At 46.6% G+C, this 16,815-nt stretch overlaps 1 protein-coding gene across 1 annotated transcript; it reads left to right on the forward strand.

Annotated features, from left to right (window-relative positions):
• Positions 1-1,212: 1,212 nt before the first annotated feature.
• Positions 1,213-16,281, forward strand: PAOX (polyamine oxidase). The gene is made up of 7 exons (XM_081864350.1): positions 1,213-1,405; positions 6,477-6,966; positions 8,722-8,921; positions 10,117-10,372; positions 12,882-12,994; positions 14,525-14,682; positions 15,877-16,281. Exons 1-7 carry the CDS (start codon positions 1,228-1,230, stop codon positions 16,018-16,020), a joined length of 1,539 nt encoding a protein of 512 aa, XP_081720476.1. The 5' UTR covers positions 1,213-1,227; the 3' UTR covers positions 16,021-16,281.
• Positions 16,282-16,815: the final 534 nt, after the last annotated feature.

Here is a 16,815-nt window from a genome sequence, read left to right on the forward strand (position 1 = left end):
TTGGATTTTGTTGTTGTTGTTGTTTAGTCGTTTAGTCGTGTCCGACTCTTTGTGACCCCATGGACCAGAGCACACCAGGCACTCCTGTCTTCCACTGCCTCTCGCAGTTTGGTCAAACTCATGCTGGTAGCTTCGAGAACACTATCCAACCATCTCATCCTCTGTGTTCCCCTTCTCCTTGTGCCCTCCATCTTTCCCAACATCAGGGTCTTTTCCAGGGAGTCTTCTCTTCTCATGAGGTGGCCAAAGTATTGGAGCCTCAGCTTTGCTATCTGTCCTTCCAGGTAGCACTCAGGGCCGATTGCTTCAGAATGGATCGGTTTGATCTTCTTGCAGTTCATGGGACTCTCAAGAGTCTCCTCCAGCACCATAATTCAAAAGCATAAATTCTTCGGCGATCAGCCTTTTTTATGGTCCAGCTCTCACTTCCATACATCACTACTGGGAAAACCATAGCTTTAACTATACGGACCTTTGTGATGCCTCTGCTTTTTAAGATGCTGTCTAGGTTTGTCATTGCTTTTCTCCTAAGAAGCAGGCGTCTTTTAATTTCGTGACTGCTGTCACCATCTGCAGTGATCATGGAGCCCAGGAAAGTAAAATCTCTCACTGCCTCCATTTCTTCCCCTTCTATTTGCCAGGAGGTGATGGGACCAGTGGCCATGATCTTCGTTTTTTTGATGTTGAGCTTCAGACTATATTTTGCGCTCTCCTCTTTCACCCTCATTAAAAGGTTCTTTAATTCCTCCTCACTTTCTGCCATCCAAGTGGTGTCATCTGCATATCTGAGGTTGTTGATATTTCTTCCGGCAATCTTAATTCCGGCTAGGGATTCATCCAGCCCAGCCCTTGGCATGATGAATTCTGCATATAACTTAAATAAGCAGGGAGACAAAATGCAGCCTTGTCGTACTCCTTTTCCAATTTTGAACCAATCAGTTGTTCCATATCCAGTTCTAACTGTAGCTTCCTCTCCCACATAGAGATTTCTAGAGATTTAACCCCGGCGCAATTTTTTAATTTTTATTTTTTTTGCATTTCCCGCTTTCCCACGGTCCTTCCGCGCATCGTCTCCAAGCGCCGCCAGCAGAGCGCACCAGAACCAGAGCGCAGCAGGCGGGGGCCAAAGACTTCCGCGTTTCCTCGTGATCACGAGGGTTTTAAAAGCTTGGCCGCCTCCTTCCCGGAAGGGAGCGAGGGAGAAGCCACCTGGCGCCCTGGAGAGCCATGGAGCGGAGGGTCGGGCGAGCTCTAGTCCGGCCGCGGGTGCTGATCGTGGGCGCGGGGCTGGCCGGGCTGGGCGCGGCTCAGCGGCTCCTTCGCCGGGGCGGCCGGCATCTGGGCGGCGTGCGCGTCCTGGAGGCCACGGGCCGAGCCGGGGGCCGCATCCGCTCCGGGAAGCTCCGTAAGAGGCGGCTGGCCGGCGGGAAGCGGGGCCGGGGAGAGCGGGGCGGAGGGCGGGCGCAACCCTTCCGCGCAACGCGAGGCGCGCCGGAGCGGACTTTGCGCCCCTTTGCGCCTTTCCCGAGAGAAAATCCGATCATAGAACTGCCGAGTTGGAAGGGTCCCTGAGGATCATCTGGTCCAACCCCCTGCAGTGCAGGAATATGCGGCTGGCCCCTATAGGGAGGGATCGAACCTGCAACCTTGGTGTTATCTAACCAACTGAGCAATACTGAAACACGTGTCTCCCCACCCTCCTGGATTCTTCTTGTTGTGTGTTTCCTCATGATTACTTTTGGAGTGCTCCCCATCACACACACAGCCTCTAAAAAAATATTCTTTGGGGTCAGTGTCGGATTACTACCCTCCCTGGGCAGCCCAGAATATTCACATATATTGGCATTCAAGAATGAAAAGGTTTACTTCTCCTATGGTTGATTTGAGGAAAGTGGCTTGAGCGGATGTGTTTCTCAGTTGCTCCCTGCTAGGGTTGCAACTAGGGACGTGGGCGGTGCTGTGGGTTAAACCACAGAGCCAAGGACTTGCCAATCAGAAGGTTGGTGGTTCAAATCCCCGCAACGGGGTGAGCTCCCGTTGCTTGGTCCCTGCTCCTGCCAACCTAGCAGTTCAAAAGCAAGGCAAAGTTCAAGTAGATAAATAGGTACCGCTCCGGCGGGAAGGTAAATGGTGTTTCCGTGCGCTGCTCTGGTTTGCCAAATGCGACTTAGTCATGCTGGCCACATGACCCGGAAGCTGTACGCCGGCTCCCTCGGCCAGTAAAGCGAGATGAATGCCGCAGCCCCAGAGTCAGCCACGACTGGACTTAATGGTCAGGGGTCCCTTTACCTTTTTAGGGTTGCAACTGATTAACTGATTAAATAAATCAACTAACATATTTTCATCGGTACTGTGAATTAAGTGGGCAGCAGGGTTTTGGTGTTTTTTTCTTTCTTTCAGCAGATTATATTCATTTGATTATATTCATTTGAAAATGCAGTTGACTAATCGAGTGAATCAAACCATTGCAATATAATCTGCTAAGATGTACTGAGTCACTGAGAACGCTCTTTCTTAGCCTGAGCATAGCTGCTGCTCTCATGCTTTTCTGGTTTCTTCACTTTCCCACCCACTTGTGTTCTTGCAAAACAACACCCCCCCCCAAAAAAAATCCAGCACAGCCTTCATCCTCTGCAAGTCCTCATCACCGTTGCCAGAGAAGGCAAGCCATGGGGGCAAGCCATGCTTAGTCTCTGTTCCCCAGCCCCAGAAAAGTGCTTTGGAGAGCAGCAGCAGGGCTGAAATTTTACACCTAACCTAAGCAATGTACAGGGACGCGGGTGGCGCTGTGGGTTAAACCACAGAGCCTAGGACTTGCTGATCAGAAGGTTGGCGGTTCGAATCCCTGCGACGGGATGAGCTCCTGTTGCTCGGTCCCTGCTCCTGCCAACCTAGCAGTTTGAAAGCACGTCAAAGTGCAAGTAGATAAATAGGTACCACTCCAGAGGGAAGGTAAACGGCGTTTCCGTGCATTGCTCTGGTTCGCCAGAAGCGGCTTAGTCCTGCTGGCCACATGACCCGGAAGCTGTACGCCGACTCCCCAGAGTCGGCCACGCCTGGCCCTAATAGTCAGGGGTCCCTTTACCTTTAAGCAATGTACACATTAGCGGCTTGAAATTCAGCAAGTCCCCCCCCCCTCAAGTTTGGTGAGGAAGTCAGATGGGAACTGGTTTGAGGGATAGAAAATGCATGAAAGTGTTTCTCAAGCAACTACAGGATAGCCACGAATTGTGCATATGGCTTCAAATACAGGGGGGCGAATCGTAACGTATACACAGCCCTGGTTTCAGGTGGTACTGTGTGTTCTCCATCTTCTCCCCCTCTGCCCATCTGCTCTCTTGCCTAAAAGCAAAGATCTGCTTATTCCATTATAGTCTCCAGCAGTTTTGACTGGGGGCGGATGGATGCAGGCCACCTAGACCGTGGGTAGGCAAACTAAGGGGGCTGGATCTAGCCCAGTTGCCTTCTCAATACAGCCCGCGGACGGTCTGGGAATCAATGTGTTTTTACATGAGTAGAATGTGTGCTTTTATTTAAAATGCATCTCTGGGTTATTTGTGGGGCATAGGAATTCGTTCATCCCCCCCCCCCCCAAAAAAAATATAGTCCGGCCCCTCACAAGGTCTGAGGGACAGTGGACCGGCCCCCTGCTAAAAAAGTTTGCTGACCCCTGACCTAGACAAAGGATCACTCCGGTGTTGCTGAAGGGGAAGAATAGGCATGGCCAGAACTCTCCACAACAAACTGCTGCTGATTTTGGCAACAGTAGCAGTAAATCAAGAATTCGGCGCTGCTCAGTGCAACAACAACAACAATAATAATTTATTTATACCCCGCCCATCTGGCTGGGTTTCCCCAGCCACTCTGGGCATCTTCCAACAAAATATTAAAATACAATAGACTATTAAACATTAAAAGCTTCCCTAAACAGGGCTGCCTTCAGATGCCTTCTAAAAGTCTGGTAGTTGTTCTATTTGACATCTGGTGGGAGGGCATTCCACAGGGCGGGTGCCACTATCGAGAAGGCCCTCTGCCTGGTTCCCTGTAACTTGGCTTCTCGCAGTGAGGGAACCGCCAGAAGGCCCTCGGCGCTGGACCTCAGTGTCTGGGCCTCTTTGGCAGGAGACTGCATTGGAGAACAACAAACTCATTCTCAACAGGGTGTGTGAGAAAGGTGGTGAGGAGCCTCTAGGTTTGCAGAAACACAGAACAAATTAGAAAACTAATAATAATAATTTTATTATTTATACCCCCTCCCATTTGGCTGGGTTTCCCCAGCCACACTGGGCGGATTAAAGCATATACAGTGGTACCTTGGTTCTCGAACTCAATCCGTTCGACTTCCAAAACCAAGGCGCGGCTTCTGATTGGCTGATTGTCCCCGGAAACAATGCCAACAGCCGAAACGGATGTTCAACTTCTGAAAAACGTTCGCAAACGGGAACACTTAACTCTGGGTTTGTTTGTTTTTTTTTTTATAATAATTTTTATTGATTTTACAACATAAAGAAAAAACAAAACAAACATAATGCGACTTCCCCAAACCTCCCCTTCACTGCATCCAAATTTCAAAATTTTTAGCAATTCTTCATCCCATTTTTATATTTAATTCTCTTTAAGAAGAGTTTCTGCTTTATAAATTTCGATTTATAGCTGTAATTCATAGTGTCCAATCCCCTGACATCTTAACATTCCGAAATTTTACAACAATTTTTAAGATAGATTTTAAACTTTTTCCAGTCCTCCTCCACTGTCTCTTTCTTCTGGTCACGGATTCTGCCGGTCATCTCTGCCAGTCCCATAAATTCAGTCACCTTGGTCTGCCATTCTTCCAGAGTAGGTAGTTCTTTAGTCTTCCAATACTTCGCCAAAAGGATTCTTGCTGCTGTTGTTGCGTACATAAAAAAGGTCCTATCTTTCTTTGGTACCAATTGGCCGACCATGCCCAAGAGAAAAGCCTCCGGTTTCTTTACAAATGTCCACTTAAGGATTTTCTTAATTTCATTATAGATCATTTCCCAGTAGGCCTTAATCTTTGGGCAGGTCCACCAAAGGTGATAAAAAGTTCCTTCACATTCATTACACTTCCAGCAATTGTTATTGGGCAAATGATATATCTTTGCAAGCTTGACTGGGGTCATGTACCACCTATAGATCATTTTCATTATGTTCTCTTTCAGGGCACTACATGCCGTAAATTTAATACCTGTGGTCCATAACTGCTCCCAGTCAGCAAACATGATATCATGACCAATATCTTGTGCCCACTTAATCATGGCTGATTTAACCGTTTCATCTTGTGTGTTCCATTTTAGCAGCAGATTATACATTCTAGACAAATTCTTAGTATTGGGTTCTAGCAATTCTGTTTCTAACTTTGACCTCTCCTTCTGAAATCCTAGTTTTCTGTCCTGCTTAAAAGTTTCATTAATCTGGTAATAATGTAACCAATCTCGGACTTTAGGTTTCAATTTCTCAAAACTCTGTAGTTTCAGCTTTTCACCATCATATTCTACAATTTCACAATATTTTGGCCAGTCTGTATCCATGTTCAATCTTTTTACCGCCTTAGCTTCCATTGGTGACAGCCACCTGGGGGTTTTACTTTCAAACAAATCTTTATATCGATTCCATACATTATACAATGCTTTCCTAATAATATGATTTTTAAAATTTCTATGTACCTTTACCTTGTCATACCATAAATATGCATGCCAACCAAAACTATTGTCATAACCTTCCAAGTCCAGAATGTCTGTATTCTCAAGAAGTAGCCATGGTTTCAGCCAGCAAAAAGCTGCTGCTTCATAATAAAGTTTTAAGTCCGGCAGGGCAAAGCCCCCTCTATCCTTTGCATCAGTCAAAATCTTAAATTTAATTCTGGGTTTTTTGCCCTGCCAGACAAATTTAGATATATCTTTCTGCCACTTCTTGAAACAGTCCATCTTATCTAAAATTTGCAATGTCTGGAACAAAAACAACAATCTCGGCAATACATTCATCTTAATTACAGCAATTCGGCCTAACAAGGAAAGTCTCAGTCTTGACCATATATCGAAATCTTTCTTCACTTCAGCCCAGCATAACTCTGGGTTTGTGGCGTTTGGGAGCCAATTTGTTCGTCGACTAAGCCGTTTGGGAACCAATGTACCACTGTATAAAACAAAAAAGGTGAGGACACAAAAACTGCCCAGTCAAGATGTAAGCATGTTGTGGGAAGAAGGTGAGGCACAAAAGGAGGGACAGAATGGAGCTTTTTGGAAGAGGACATGGCTGGCTGGAACCCTGAGCATTTTGCAAATTTACAAGCACTCCTGCTGAGGGTTTTCCAAAATCTGAAGGCTCCAAGCATCTGAGAGCTGTGGTTTTCCTCCTTGTCTGATAGCTGGAATAAGCAGGCCTTAAAATATTAGTCTCTTTGAGGCTTGATGCTGTGGAAACATTGGAAAGCTGATTCTTTCCCTCCTTTCTTCTAGGAGGTAAGGTGATTGAGATAGGTGCCCACTGGATTCACGGGCCCTCCAAGAAGAACCCTGTCTTCCAGCTGGCATCAGAGCATGGACTCCTGGATGAGGCCGCCATGTCTGAGGAAAACCAGCAGGTGGAAATCGGGGGCCACCCCTTGGGGCCTTCGGCCTGCTTCTCCAGTCGGGGCCAGTTGCTAAGTCCCGACGTCCTTGACTCCATGGGGTTGCTCTTCTTCGCTCTCTTGGAAGAAGCACGCGAGTTCGTGCATGTGGCCAAAGTGCCTGTGCCCAGCGTGGGCGAATACCTGAAAGAGGCGATCGCTCGGAAGGTGAGAGAATGGTCAGATGATGAGGAGACCAAGCGGCTGAAGCTGGCCGTCCTCAACTTATTCTTCAAGCTGGAATGCTGCGTGAGTGGGACTCACAGCTTGGACCTGGTGGCTTTGGGGCCCTTCGGGGAGTACACCATGCTTCCTGGCATGGACTGCACGTTTCCCAAGTGAGTGGTTGCCCGCTTAAGGTAAAGGTAAAGGGACCCCTGACCATTAGGTCCAGTCGTGACCGACTCTGGGGTTGCAGTGCTCATCTCGCTTTACTGGCTGAGGGAGCCGGCGTACAGCTTCCGGGTCATGTGGCCAGCATGTCTAAGCCGCTTCTGGCGAACCAGAGCAGCGCACGGAAACGCCGTTTACCTTCCCGCTGGAGTGGTACCTATTTATCTACTTGCACATGGACGTGCTTTCGAACTGCTGGGACCGAGCAACGGGAGCTCACCCCGTCACGGGGATTCAAACCGCTGACCTTCTGATCGGCAAGTCCTAGGCTCTGTGGTTTAACCCACAGCGCCACCCACGCTTGGCTCTCATTAAATAATAGGTTGGCTTCTCTAGTTCCCTTGGGGATGGGCTGATCGGACATCTCGGCTGTGGCTTGACTTTGCAAGTGGGACATGGGTGGCGCTGTGGTCCAAACCACTGAGCCTCTTGGGCAGGGGTAGGCAACCTAAGGCCCGGGGGCCAAATGCGGCCCAATCACCTTCTCAATCCAGCCCATGGACGGTCCGGGAATCAGCGTGTTTTTACATGAGTAGAATGTGTCCTTTTATTTAAAATGCATCTCTGGGTTATTTGTGGGGCATAGGCATTTGTTCAATTCCCCCCCAAAATATAGTCCAACCCACCACATGGTCTGAGGGATGGTGGAGCGGCCCACGGCTGAAAACAGTTGCTAACCCCTGCTCTTGGGCTTGCCAATTGGAAGGTTGGCGGTTTGAATCCCATGACGGAGTGAACTCCCGTTCACTCCCATCTCCTGCCAACCTAGCAGTTCGAAAGCACGCCAGTGGAAGTAGAAAAATAGGTACCGCTCCGGCAGGAAGATAAACAGCATTTCTGTGCACTCTGGCACTCGTCACAGTGTCCCGTTGCTCCAGAAGCGGTTTAGTCATGCTAGCCACATGACCTGGAAAGCTGTCTGTGGACAAACGCCGGCTCCCTCAGTCTGAAAGCGAGATGAGCACCACAACCCCATAGTCGCCTTTGACTGGACTTAACCATCTAGGGGTCCTTTACCTTTACATTTACTTTGCACATGTAACTTTACGGAGGACATGTTTTTTCCTAGGGTGGAAAGTTTGTTTGTTTCTTCATTGCAGGCCCAGTTGCATTGCCGTTCCTCCCAGTAGTGGATAAATGTAAGATGTGATTAATAAACTCAAGCAGACAATGGTCTGGATTAGAAAGGGCCACAGCTTTATTGATTAGATATAGGGGGATATTTGGCTCACGCCCCCACAGAAAAAATAAAAGTAATTATTTTTTTTAAGGTAAGGAAACTCAGTTCCCACCCCCCCCCCAAGTTCCTGCTAAAAAGAACAACAACCCTGATTTTATTTCCCTTTCCCTCACTTGTTCTAGACCTCATCTCGCTTCCCATTGTGAGCAAACTACCCCTATGTGGGGGAGGGAAAGGAATTTCCTTGACATCTGGTGGCAGGGTGTTCCACAGGGCGGGCGCCACTACCGAGAAGGCCCTCTGCCTGGTTCCCTGTAACCTCAATTCTCGCAGGGAGGGAACCGCCAGAAGGCCCTCGGAGCTGGACCTCAGTGTCTGGGCTGAACGATGGGGGTGGAGATGCTCCTTCAGGTATACTGGGCCGAGGCCGTTTAGGGCTTTAAAGGTCAGCACCAACACTTGTGCTTGGAAACGTGTCCAAGACCAGGCTACCTCATTCTGTGTTGCTTCTCCTCTGTAGTGGTTATGAGGGCCTCATAGACTGCCTGATGGCATCTCTGCCCAAAGGGACTGTGCAGTTTGACAAGGCGGTGAGGACAGTTCACTGGAGTAGTTCCTGCTTGGAAGAGGCTCCCGCAGGCCGAACCTTCGGAGTCCAGGTGGAATGTGAAGATGGCGAGAAGTTCTTCGCAGACCATGTCATCGTCACCGTGCCTCTAGGTGAAATGTCCTTGGCTTTCTGATTCTCACCTCCAGCTGCCAGATGTCTTCTAAAAGTCAGATAGCTGTTTATTTCCTTGACATCTGATGGGAGGGTGTTCCACAGGGCGGGCGCCACTACCAAGAAGGCCCTCTGCCTGGTTCCCTGTAACCTCACTTCTCGCAGGGAGGGAACCGCCAGAAGGTCCTCGGTGCTGGATCTCAGTGTCCGGGCTGGATGATGGGGGTGGAGATGCTCCTTTAGGTACACAGGGCCAAAGCCGTTTAGGGCTTTAAAGGTCAGAACCAACGGCGCTGTGGGTTAAACCACAGAGCCTAGGACTTGCCGATCAGAAAGTCGGTGGTTTGAATCCCCGTGACAGGGTGAGCTCCCGTTGCTTGGTCCCTGCTCCTGCCAACCTAGCAGTTGGAAAGCGCGTCAAAGTGCAAGTAGATAAATAGGTACCGCTCCGGCGGGAAGGTAAACGGTGTTTCCGTGCGCTGCTCTGGTTCGTCAGAAGTGGCTTAATCATGCTGGCCACATGACCCAGAAGCTGTACGCCGGCTCCTTCGGCCAGTAAAGCGAGATGAGTGCCACAACCCCAGAGTCAGTCACGACTGGACCTAATGGTCAGGGGTCTCTTTACCTTTACCAACACTTTGAACTGTGCTCGGAAATGTACTGGGAGCCAATGTAGGTCTTTCAGGACCGGTGTGATATGGTCTCGACTACCACTCCCAGTCACTAGTCCAGCTGCCACATTCTGGATTAGTTGTAGCTTCCGATTCACCTTCAAAGGTAGCCCCACGTAGAGCGCATTGCAGTAGTCCAAGCGGGAGATAACCAGGGCATGTACCTACTGAACGAAGGTAGAATTCGCACCAGCTTCTCTGCCCAGTTTTACCTCAGGCATATTTGTTCCCCAGAAGTTTGCCAGAAGGGAATGAGTCCGTTGGGTGGAAAAGTTTCCCTGTCCTTGATCTTGTGGCGTTCTTGCTTATGGCTTCAAAGAGAGATCCACTCCCCTAAGTCGTGGTTTGTTTTCCAGCAGCAGGAACTTGGTCGGTAACAAATCCAGAACTCTTCTGTAAATCCTACGGGGAGATTATTTTTCCCCCAGTGCTTACTAAAGCGTTTGTATAGTCTGGTCCTGGGTGCATTCCCCCAAAGTCTGTTCTTTTACTAATGTCTGTCATGTCTTTTCCTTCTCCCTAGGTTTCCTCAAAGAACACAGAGAAACCTTTTTTAACCCGCCGCTTCCGTCCCGGAAGACGGCTGCAATCGGGAAGCTGGGCTTTGGGACAAACAACAAAATCTTTGTGGAATTTGAGCAGCCGTTCTGGGAGCCAGACTGTCAGATGGTTGAGGTGGCGTGGGATGGAGAATCACCCCTGGCTGAGCCACCTGCCGATTTGGAGGCTATTTGGTACCAAAAGATTGCTGGCTTTGTGGTTCTCCATCCAGCAGAGAGGTACATGGGAAAGACAGGCTGGAATAGGTTGCAGGGCAGGCCATTCCGGGGTAGCTGTCGTTTGAACAAGTCATTTGAAGAAGTGTGCATGCACACGAAAGCTCATACCAATAACAAACTTAGTTGGTCTCTAAGGTGCTACTGGAAGGATTTATTATTATTATTATTATTATTATTTTGTTTGAACACAGGGAGCTTATCACATGCAGATCAGGCAAACAAGTTGGGTCTTTGCATTAAACCGGGGTGGATTTGATTTAAATCAATTTGAATTTTTATTTTTGGGGGGAGTTCAGTGGTTTTTGTTTTTGTTTGCTTTTTAAAAAAGATTTTTATTGATACAGCAAGAAATAAGAAAAAAAACACAAATACCAAATTATATAACCATAGACACATAATTTTCTTAGCAAACAATAAAACATATATTGGTCTTAACACTAAAGACCCAACTTCCCATCTATTCCATATTTTGATTTCATATTACTAATTGCCAATACATACTTTTATCATAATTAAACTTTTTCTTAATATATCTAATTTCTTATATCTACCTTGCAATTATTACTGAAGTTCCTCGAATGCTGTAACAGAATTTAAACTACTATATTTATTTTTCAGATATTCTTTGAAAACCAACAATTTTGAAACAAATTCCTGTTTTGTAAATCAATTCGATTTAAATCACCATTTAAATCACTAGTCAGTAAGACTGGATTTAAATCATATTTTTTTACAGAAAGACTCATTCTTGCTGGTATAATCTTAATATTTACAACCAGAGGGAGGTTTCATTTTTGGAATAATAATTTTTCAGAGTAGTTTTTACAGTTACATCAGAAATTACTGATTTGGTTATACTTTTAGAAATACACAGACAGATAATTATGACATTATTGTGAGGTTTAATAAGTTAACTTTATATTTGGACAACTTTTCTGCTGTACTTTATTGGAAGGAGAAAAATAATCATTTCCTGAATAACAATTTAAACAATTTATTTAACTCAAGCAATAACATTATTGCATATGTATCCGTGTTTGTTAACTGATGTCGTTAAACATTTTTTATATATATAAAGAAAACCTTAGACTGAGTTTTAGCACACATGAAAAACTTAAAACAAATCCTTATTTCCTGATGAAAAGCCTTTGGACTATAATGTAACTAAAATAGAAAACTATCTTTAGAAAGATTTTTCCTCCAAAGGCATTTTATTTTAAAAATCTGATTTAAATTTTTTAAAAATTGATTTAAATAAAAAATATCTCTTTTTTTGTTTGTTTTTTAAATCCACCCTGCATTAAATTGATGTGGGGTTATCAGCAAACTTTTGTGCAGCATTTCTGTGGTGGCTGAGACATGCAAACAAAAATATAGAAAGAAAGAATCCAAAAAAGGAGATGCAGATGTCTTTGGCAGGACTTAGAAGAGCTAGACCCTCTCTGGACCTCAGAGCTCCTGACCTCTAGCCTGGATGACTTGATTACACAAATTTGCTGGAAAAAAATCAGATATGCCAAATGAATTCTTTACACCAAAGAAGAGGTACTCGTGTATGAGGGGTTATTTCAAGAGGACAAATAGCTCAGTCAGTAGAGCATGAGACTCTTAATCTCAAGGTTGTGGGTTCAAGTCACATGTCGGATGAAATATTCCTGCATTGCAGGGGGTTGGACTAGATGACCCTCGGGGTCTCTTCCAACGCTACAGTTCTATGATTCTAGGAGCTGTGTTAAATAGCAGTAACAAAGCAAGTGGCTTTTATCTTGCTGATTAAATAGTAGCAGTGCACCAGAACCCACTAGTGCTCAGGAAAGAACCCCAATAGTGTTAAGTTGTGGGTGAACATATCAGACGACACAGCGATTCTTCAAACAGCTCTTGTGTATTCAGAGGCCAGAACAGAACTGAGCTGAAGGGCTCAGTCAGCCTGCTTATATAGAGCTCCAGTACCATGTTACTGTAACAACTTTCCAAAACTATCCAATCACTGAATGTCACTTTTGATCCTTCATTTGCATAACTATCTACAGTATCCCCCTGCTGGCCCAGGGTGAAAACTTCAGTACATAACAAATAGGAACTTCAGTCCAAAGCTACAGAAACGTCAACAAGAATAATTTAAAAATTTGTGCTTCCTATCTTGTATTTTTGTGTTGCGAACCGCCCTGGGATCTATGGATGAAGGGTGGAATGCAAATTTTAAACATGTATAAGAATCAACTCCATACAATTTTACAGAGAAATGGCCAGCACACCACCAATAATAAAAATAATCTGGGAAACTCTAAGCCACTTAGGCTGTGCGCTGTCCTCTTAGGTAAATTGCTCTAAATCATTGGGGAAACTGTTAGAATAGTTAAGAATAAAGTGTGTGTATGAACATACAACATTGAAATCTACTTTCATAAATCTACCACTTCCAAAAAAAATGGAGTTTTATGAGGATGAAAGTAATAGGACCAGCATCTGTGGACTCTACAAAGCCTTTCTCCTTTTACCATACTAGATACGGACATATCTTATGTGGTTTCATTGCTGGGAAAGAAGCTGAATTCATGGAAACCCTCACAGACGCAGAAGTCCTTTCTGCATTAACAGAAGTATTTCGTAGAGCAACAGGTACGCATGACTTCTTAGCTGTTCGCAAGCTTCGGAACAAGGGGTGCAAAAACGATGTGTTATTCTGTTAAAACTGCTGGCCTAAGTTTTGCAAAATGTCTTCTTAATTTTGGATGATGATGATGATGATGATGATGATGATGATATATTATGTGTACCCTGCCCATCTGGCTGGGTTTCCCCAGCCACCCTGGGCGGCTTCCAGCAAAATATTAAAATACATTAATTCATCAAATATTAAAAGCTTCCCTAAACAGGGCTGCCTTCAGATGTCTTCTAAAAGTCTTGTTCTCTTTGACATCCGGTGGGAGGGCGTTCCACAGGGTGGGCGCCACTACTGAGAAGGCCCTCTGCCTGGTTCCCTGTAACCTCACTTCTCGCAATGAGGGAACCGCCAGAAGGCCCTCGGAGCTGGACCTCAGTGTCTGGGCAGAATGATGGAGGTGGAGAAGCTCCTTCAGGTATACAGGACTGAGGCTGTTTAGGGCTTTAAAGGTCAGCACCAACACTTTGAATTGTGCTCGGAAACATACTGGGGGGCCAATGTAGGTCTTTCAGGACCGGTGTTATGTGGTCGTGGTGGTCACTCCCCGTCACCAGTCTAGCTGCCGCATTCTGGACTAATTGTAGTTTCTGGGTCACCTTCAAAGGTAGCCCCACGTAGAGCGCGTTGCAGTAGTCCAAGCGGGAGATAACCAGAGCATGCACCACTCTGGCGAGACAGTCCGCGGGCAGGTAGGGTCTCAGCCTGCGGACCAGATGGAGGAGGTAGACAGCTGCCCTGAACACAGAATTGACCTGCGCCTCCATGGACAGCTGCGAGTCCAAAATGATTCCCAGGCTGCGCACCTGGTCCTTCAGGGGCACAGTTACCCCATTCAGGACCAGGGAGTCGTCCACACCTGCCCACCCTGTCTCCCCAAAACAGTACTTCTGTCTTGTCAGGATTCAACCTCAATCTCTTAGCCGCCATCCATCCTCCACTAATATACAATAAATAAATAATATTCAATAAAAAAGGTAAAGGACCCCATAACAGTTAAGTCCAGCCAAAGGCAACTATGGGGTTGTGGCACTCATCTCACTTTCAGGCGGAGGGAGCCGGCGTTTGTCCACAGACAGCTTTCCGGGTCATGTGGCCAGCATGACTAAGCCGCTTCTGGCGAAACCAGAGCAGTGCACGGAAATGCTGTTTACCTTCCCGCCGGGGTGGTACCTATTTATCTACTTGCACTTTGACGTGCTTTCAAACTGCTAGGTTGGCAGGAGCTGGGACTGAGTAATGGGAGCTCATCCCGTCACGGGGATTTGAACCACTGAACTTCTGATCGGCAAGCCCAAGGCTCAGTGGTTTAGACCACAGCGCCATCCGCGTCCCTTGCTGCTTATCTAGCCATGTCCCAGTGTCCTGGGTAAATTGGCTGAAGTGGCTTGCTTAACACAGCCATCTCGTGATGTTAAAAAGGTACTTCATTTGAAATTGGAGCTAGCAGGCAAGATACTCACCCGCTCTCTGTGCACTTGGGTCAGGAAATCCACAACTTGCTCCTCCAAGGAACATCCTGCGCTCGAAATGGTACAGCGAGCCTTACACCCAAGGATCCTACAGTTACGTGGCTGTTGACAGCTCGGGAGATGACATAGATGCCCTTGCTCAGCCCCTTCCTGAAGACACATCTGATTCCAAGGTAACCCATTCTGGATTTCTGGCTGTATTGGAGCTTGTGTCTACAGTGGTGCCCCGCAAGACGAATGCCTCGCAAGACGGAAAACCCGCTAGACGAAAGGGTTTTCCGTTTTGGAGGCGCTTCGCAAAACGAATTTCCCTATGGGCTTGCTTTGCAAGACGAAAATGTCTTGCGAGTTCCTGCGGGGTTTTTTTTCCTTTTTCCCCCCTTTTCCTAAGCCCTAAGCCGCTTATCAGCTGATCCGCTAAAAGCCGCTAAACCGCTAATAGCGCTAATCCGCTAAGCTGTCAATGGGCTTGCTTCGCAAGACGAAAAAACCGCTATACGCAGAGCCTCACGGAACGGATTAATTTCGTCTTGCGAGGCACCACTGTATCAGCATCTGTTGAAATATCCACAAGCCACGACACGCCCCATGTTTGTTTGTTTGTTTATTGTTTATTGTTTGTTTGTTTGTTTGTTTGACTTTATATACCACCCTATCGGAACGTCCACAAGCCACAACACACACCCTGTTTGTTTGTTGAATTTATCTACCGCCCTATACCCTGGGAGTCTCAGGGTGGTTCACAGAATAAAATCACGATATAAAACCACAAAATACATTCTAAAAACAACAACCCAATAGCCCCCCCCAAAAAAAAAAACACGTTTTAAAAGGGCATAGGATGTAAATCAGATCACCCAAAGGCCTGGTTAAAAAGGAACGTTTTTGCCTGGTGCCTAAAGGTGTACAGTGGTACCTTGGGTTACAGACGCTTCAGGTTACAGACTCCGCTAACCCAGAAATAGTACCTTGGGTTAAGAACTTTGCTTCAGGATGAGAACAGAAACCGCATGGCGGTGGCAGCAGCGGGAGGCCCCATTAGCTAAAGTGGTACCTCAGGTTAAGAACAGTTTCAGGTTAAGAACGGACCTCCAGAACAAATTAAGTTCTTAACCCGAGGTACCACTGTATAATGAAGGCGCCAGGCAGACTTCCCTGGGGAGAGCATTCCACAGGTGGGGAGCCACTGCAGAGAAGGCCCCGTTCTTGAGTTGCCACCTTCCGGACTTCCCCAGGAGGCGGCACATGAAGGACGTTGTGTTAACAGAGACATTGTTTGATTTTCCACGCCTCTCGACTTTTTTGCCTCCCACTAACAGGTTTTCACCCAAACAGGGCTAAACTAATACTGCTATTTCTTCTTGCAGCCGCCACAGGTTCTGTTTGCGGGAGAAGCCACACATCGCACATTCTATTCGACTACTCATGGTGCCTTGTTGTCAGGCTGGAGAGAAGCAGATCGTCTCCTCGACATCTACGATACGTCCGACTCTCCACATGCTGCATTGTAAGCCGGAAGCTGAGATAGCAGCAGTTTCTTTTCCTGCTCCCAAGTAATCATTAAAAGTGGTATGTCAGTATAACTACTGCCCCCTGCATCCAGTTTTTTTAATCGAGATAAAAATGCCTTGGAGGAATAATTTTTCTCGATCGCTGGAATCACAGTTGCAAAACGACATAGTTTCCACTGTGTGCAACAAATAACATCCAGTGTTAATGATTAGCCAGCTCCCTGTTTTCCGGTCCTGGAATATAATTTCTTACCCTTGAAAGCACTGAGCTGAATCTTTGCATTTGTTTTCTCATACTGAGGCAGTGTGGTACTTCGTTAAATTTTGCCAGTGATCACACGAAAACATCAAAGGGACATTCATCTCACACCCCTCTCAAAACAGGTGCCGTAGAATAACTTAAACAAATCTTACCACATTTCCAGTGTGCTATGTATTTTAGTATATTGGGAGCAGGGCAACCCTGTAGGGCATGGATAGGCAAACTAAGGCCCGGGGGGCCAGATCTGGCCCAATCGCCTTCTCAACCTGGCCCATAGACTGTCCGGGAATCAGCATGTTTTTACATGAGTAGAATGTGTCCTTTTATTTAAAATGCATCTCTGGGTTATTTGTGGGGCCTGCCTGGTGTTTTTACATGCGTAGAATGTGTGCTTTTATTTAAAATGCATCTCTGGGTTATCTGTGGGGCATAGGAATTTGTTAATCCCCCCCCAAAATAAATATAGTCCGGCCCCCCACAAGTTCTGAAGGACAGTGGACTGGCCCCCTGCTGACCCCTGCTGTAGGGACCTG

Source organism: Podarcis erhardii, assembly GCF_964252035.2.
Source record: "Podarcis erhardii genome assembly, chromosome: 5".
NCBI classification, from domain to species: domain Eukaryota; kingdom Metazoa; phylum Chordata; class Lepidosauria; order Squamata; family Lacertidae; genus Podarcis; species Podarcis erhardii.

What these genes read in the sequence shown, in the direction of transcription:
- PAOX (XM_081864350.1), top strand. Translation starts at nt 1,228, where the DNA reads ATGGAGCGGAGGGTCGGGCGAGCTCTAGTCCGGCCGCGGGTGCTGATC. An exon ending in CATCCGCTCCGGGAAGCTCC is followed by an intron (nt 1,406 to 6,476) that starts GTAAGAGGCGGC and finishes CCTTTCTTCTAG; the next exon opens with GAGGTAAGGTGATTGAGATA. An exon ending in AAGACACATCTGATTCCAAG is followed by an intron (nt 14,683 to 15,876) that starts GTAACCCATTCT and finishes TTCTTCTTGCAG; the next exon opens with CCGCCACAGGTTCTGTTTGC.